The sequence below is a fragment of the Palaemon carinicauda genome, chromosome 37 (genome assembly GCF_036898095.1).
Source record: "Palaemon carinicauda isolate YSFRI2023 chromosome 37, ASM3689809v2, whole genome shotgun sequence".
Lineage (NCBI taxonomy): Eukaryota > Metazoa > Arthropoda > Malacostraca > Decapoda > Palaemonidae > Palaemon > Palaemon carinicauda.
The window spans coordinates 37,534,512-37,539,511 of NC_090761.1; the positions used below are offsets into that span (position 1 = coordinate 37,534,512).

The following is a 5,000-nucleotide window of genomic DNA, read 5'->3' on the forward strand; positions in this document are numbered from 1 at the left end:
TTTTTTCATCTAGAAATATTCTCCGTTTTTACTACCTTACGGCCAAGTATTTATTTCATAATTGAAGGAAACATACGAACAATGTCAAGTTTTGGGAGAAATCCCGCCAAATTTGTAGTCTTACAATCGTGCCTGAGACTGAGAGAACGTTTCAACTTATTGTCACCTGTTGTTGTCTATGTTTTTTTTGGCAGTGAATACACGCAAAATATATTCTATTAACGTTAGGGGGTAGGTGAGTATGTTGTGACGGGCCTGTTCGATGTATTCATATATTCCAGTTGATAGTATAGTGTCCTTATCTTAGGATAGTTCATACCTTTAGTTGTCTTGTCTTATATGCCGTAGAGGCCATTTGTTCATGGTTATAGTAACCTGATTTAGGATATAGGGCACGGTACTGTTACATCCTAGTTCATATTTGATCGTTTGATCTTTGGTTAGGTTAAAATTAACCCTCGTCGTATGTCTAATATTGATGCATAGTTTATGCTAGTGGTCTAATAGGTTAGGCCTAGGTGCGTGTTTGGTAGGGTAATACCCGTGCAACATTAATCTCTTTTCTTCTTCTTCTTTGTTATTATTATTCTTATTATTATTATTATTATTATTATTATTATTATTATTATTATTATTATTATTATTATTAGCTAAGCTGCAACCCTAGTTGGAAAAGGAGGATGCTATTAGCCCAAGGGTTTCAAGAGAGAAAAATAGCCCAGTGAGGAAAGGAAATAAATAAACTATAAGAGAAGTAATGAGCAATTGAAATAAAATATTTTAAGAACCTTAAAACATTAAAACAGATCTTTCATATATAAACTATAAAAAGAGATATGTCAGTCACTTTAGCATGAAAGCCTTTGCTGCAAGTTTGAACTTTTAAAGTTGATTCAACTACCCGATTAGGAAGATCATTCTTCAACTTGGTCACAGCTGGAATAAAACTTCTATAATACTGTGCAGTATTGAGCCTCGTGATGAAGATTGACATTCAGCTCTGTTGAAGTATAATAAAGGATTAGAAAGTTTTAAGTCCACCCAAAGGCTTGTCACGACTCTAAGACACTTAGGTTGTTGTAAAAGACTGGCCGTTGTCTAGTATATTTAAAGTAGATGCTAGAAGATTTAATTCTATGCTAGAGCTCTTAAAACATTTTAATTAAATTGAATGTTCTCTCTCTCTCTCTCTCTCTCTCTCTCTCTCTCTCTCTCTCTCTCTCTCTCTCTCTCTCTCTCTCTCTCTCTCTCTTATGCAGAAAGAAACTGAAACATTTTTTAGAAGACATGAACTTTTGAACGATTTAGTATATAATCTAGAAAACTTAAAAGTCAATTATAGGAAACTTAAGGTGAAGTCCTTATGTCTTAGACTCTAATAATCCTACTAACTGAACAGAGATAATTAATTGAGTTCAATAAAAATTTAGGAAAGTATTAGCAGAATGGGAAATCCAAATAACGTTGACAAACAAATTGGTGTTACAGAATATTGTTTTAGCCTAAAAATATAGAATACCATGGAAAAATTATAATAAAAGACTGATGTTTCCAGGAAAGGAAATATATATATATATATATATATATATATATATATATATATATATATATATATATATATAAGAATCTGATTACGAAGTGACAAAAACGTCTTGTTACGTTTGTATTATTATTATTATTATTATTATTATTATTATTATTATTATTATTACTTGCTAAGCTACAACCCTAGTTGGAAAAGCATAATGCTATAAGGCCAGGGGGTCCAACAGGGAAAATAGCCCAGTGAGGAAAGGAAAAAAGGAAAAAGAAAATATTTCAAGAAGAGAAACATTAAAATATATATTTCCTTTATAAACTATTAAAAACTTGAACAAAACAAGAGGAAGAGAAATAAGATAGAATGGTGTTCCCGAGTGTACCTTCAAACAAGAGAACTCTAAACCAAGACAAGGGAAGAACATGCAAAATAAAGACTTCACAATCCAAAATTGATTTTCATAAGCTATGGCATTATACACATTATGATAAAACTATTGAAAAGACATTTAATATAAGTATATCTGATGGAAGGTCTAAATAATCGCACGAACGAACAGCTACGCAGATATAGAAGATTATATACTACTCTTATACTTAGGAATATCTTCTGAAAGTTGTATTTAAAATTGGAAAGATGAAAGATGCATTGCCTGATTTCTTATATAAAGGAAACAATTTCGCCAATGAATATGTAAACGGAGAGTTTATGATGATATACCCTATACACAAAGGCAATTACAAAGAAAAAAAAAGTAAAATACAGCCGAAAGACGCATTGGACAAGAACTTCAGTAGCTGACGAGATAGAAAACGTAAAGTCAGCAATACCTGACATTCCAATGTCAAGTACAGTGTAGGCAAAAAATTATCGTACGTTTATAGTTTTATTACATTGAAAAAGACATAATTGTGAGAGAGAGAGAGAGAGAGAGAGAGAGAGAGAGAGAGAGAGAGAGAGAGAGAGAGAGAGAGAGAGAGAGAGAATTACTGTTGAAAAATACAAGGTCCTTAAGTTATGACATGATGTTGGTTATGAAGAAAATATAGAAAAGACGAGAATCCATTGAATCATGAGAACATGTTATCAAGACTGATAAAACAATGAAACAAACGGTTCATCATTAAATACTAATATAGATAAAACTATAAAAACCTTAACAAAACAAGAGGAAGAGAAATGATATAGAATAGTGTGCTCGAGTGTACCCTCAAGAAAGAGAACAGTATGAAAGATAAAGAATTGATATACAATATAAAAATTAGTTAATTTACTGCATGAAAATAGAAGATACATTCAAATTAGTGAAGTAACATAGATTTACAATATCAAAATTAAAGACATGATTTACAAAAAATTAATTTCATTCGGGAATATTAGATAACTTGAAATAATGAATTAACTTACAGAGTGATTAATAACGAAATGATGCATAAAAGGAAAAATAACTTATCAGTACTCTGTGTGTGTCAGCTAGGTTTGTCTATCAAGATGACTAATTTACACTTAAAAAAACAGTAATTCTAATCGGAAATTCTCCGTAAAAAATATACTGTTCCTAGCCGTATTTCAGTAAAATACAGGCGACCGTATTCTACCATACGTTATGCTTATATTTGACGGGTTGGTGACCGTAACATCACTCCTTTACGAAAATATATCCGTTTTTAAAACAGTAAAACTCCTGGAACAAATGTTGCCAGGCATTTGCCGTTTTTTAATGCAAATTTTTAAGAGGTTCGAGATACGGAAAGAGAAGAGAGATGAAGACACACTCCAATGATACCAAGGACCAACTTTTTTTTTTAAGAATAAAAGAAAACTTTGACAAAGAAGAGGTGTTGAGGATTCGGAGGAGGGACAAAGGGAGAGACTTGAAATATACGCTTGGGTATAGTAGTTATTATTATGTGTATCATGTATTGTGCATACCTTCACATGAAAGGTGGATTTGGTGGTTTTTAAGATAGAATGAAAATTCTAAAACAGAATTATGAATGAGTAAATAAAAGTATAGTGAGTAACCTAGACTCTGTGTAAGATTTTATGATTAGGTAATACTGTATTGTGTTATTTGCACTAAAATTAACACTGGACAATTCATGATACAGAAGCTTTGAATACAAAATTCCATCGATATGTAGTTAAAAGCTGAAAATTTATTTAAATTTTTTGTGGATTTCAATGTTACTAGAAATGCAGGAGTATATTATAAATTGACAAATAATATTACTTAGAACTCTCACATACGTATAAATCCTATCTGTTCAGTCATTATCTTATTAACTATAATTTTATGAACTCTAATTACCGTGTAAGCTCGGCAAATATTGACCAGTGTACCGAAAATTTATGAATTTCAAGGGTAATGTATTCTTAAGAAATCCTTTTATTTCAGTATAAAATCAAAGAAATCTATAAAATGCATAAATAAATTCGCTTCAATGGAAAAGGAAGTAAAATGTAGCAACTTCTATTCACGATTTCCCATCTTAAAGCTTTTTATTTTTTTCTGCACGTTTTACGTTTAAAGTCTATATCATTTAATGTAGAGAGAGAGAGAGAGAGAGAGAGAGAGAGAGAGAGAGAGAGAGAGAGAGAGAGAGAGAGAGAGTTTGGGGGAGGCTGTGAGACCAAAGAAATTTTTACGAATAGATTTTTTCCAGCACTGAAATCTATCTCGGTGGCATTTCGTCAAATACAATCTTTTGAACTTCACAAAAAAAGCATATACAGTATATTTCCTCTTTTACAAACTATTATAGTATTCTTCTTACCTTCAATTGCGTCTCCTGTCGAGGCGAGGCTCGCTCCATACGCAACTGGCATCGTCACTAGTGCCATCAGCAAGATCATCCCTATTGTCATCGTCATCTTCAGCATAGCGCTCGTCGACATGGTTTCTTCGCCAGAGAGGTCTCCTCTCCTCTCTATCCCGAGAGATGATCTCTCTTAGTCTCTCTGCTTCGAGACAAGAAGCAAGTTCATATGATGTTAATTGATTCGACTACACTTATCTCTCCAAATCGCTCTATCATAAAGATGATTATCACTGGTCCTCTTTTTCTTCGATTTCAGAGCCCCGCTGGTTTTTGCCTTCGACCGGAGGAAGAGGGCCCTGCGAATGGTGGATTCCCTTGGCAGGTGAGCGTTCATATATAGGGGAGACCTTGCTCGTGACATCACGACATCCCGGAGAGGGAGGAGGCGTCGGGGGTGACCCAATAACGTCACTTCCCCGGTTGTTTATCCTTTGAATTCCAAAGATTTCAACATCTACCTCTTAGGTTAAGCTGCATAATCGAAAATGAAAATTTAGTTACATTTATTACAATAATGAGTTTGTAATATACTAAAAAAAATTGTTTGCCTGTTTTAGCTTTGTTTCTTTTGTTTTAGTTTTAGTTTCTTTATTTCAATTTTGTTCACTTTGCTATACGTGAATAGTGAAAATTATTAA

At 32.8% G+C, this 5,000-nt stretch overlaps 1 protein-coding gene across 1 annotated transcript in view; it reads right to left on the bottom strand.

Moving 5' to 3' along the window:
- Positions 1-4,683, bottom strand: part of LOC137629581 (uncharacterized) — a 13,263-nt gene extending 8,580 nt beyond the window's left edge. The window contains exon 1 of the mRNA XM_068361023.1: positions 4,318-4,683. Coding sequence (XP_068217124.1) covers positions 4,318-4,438 — 121 coding nt within the window. The 5' untranslated portion in view covers positions 4,439-4,683. The remainder of the gene's footprint in view (positions 1-4,317) is intronic.
- Between the last annotated feature and the right edge of the window lie 317 nt (positions 4,684-5,000).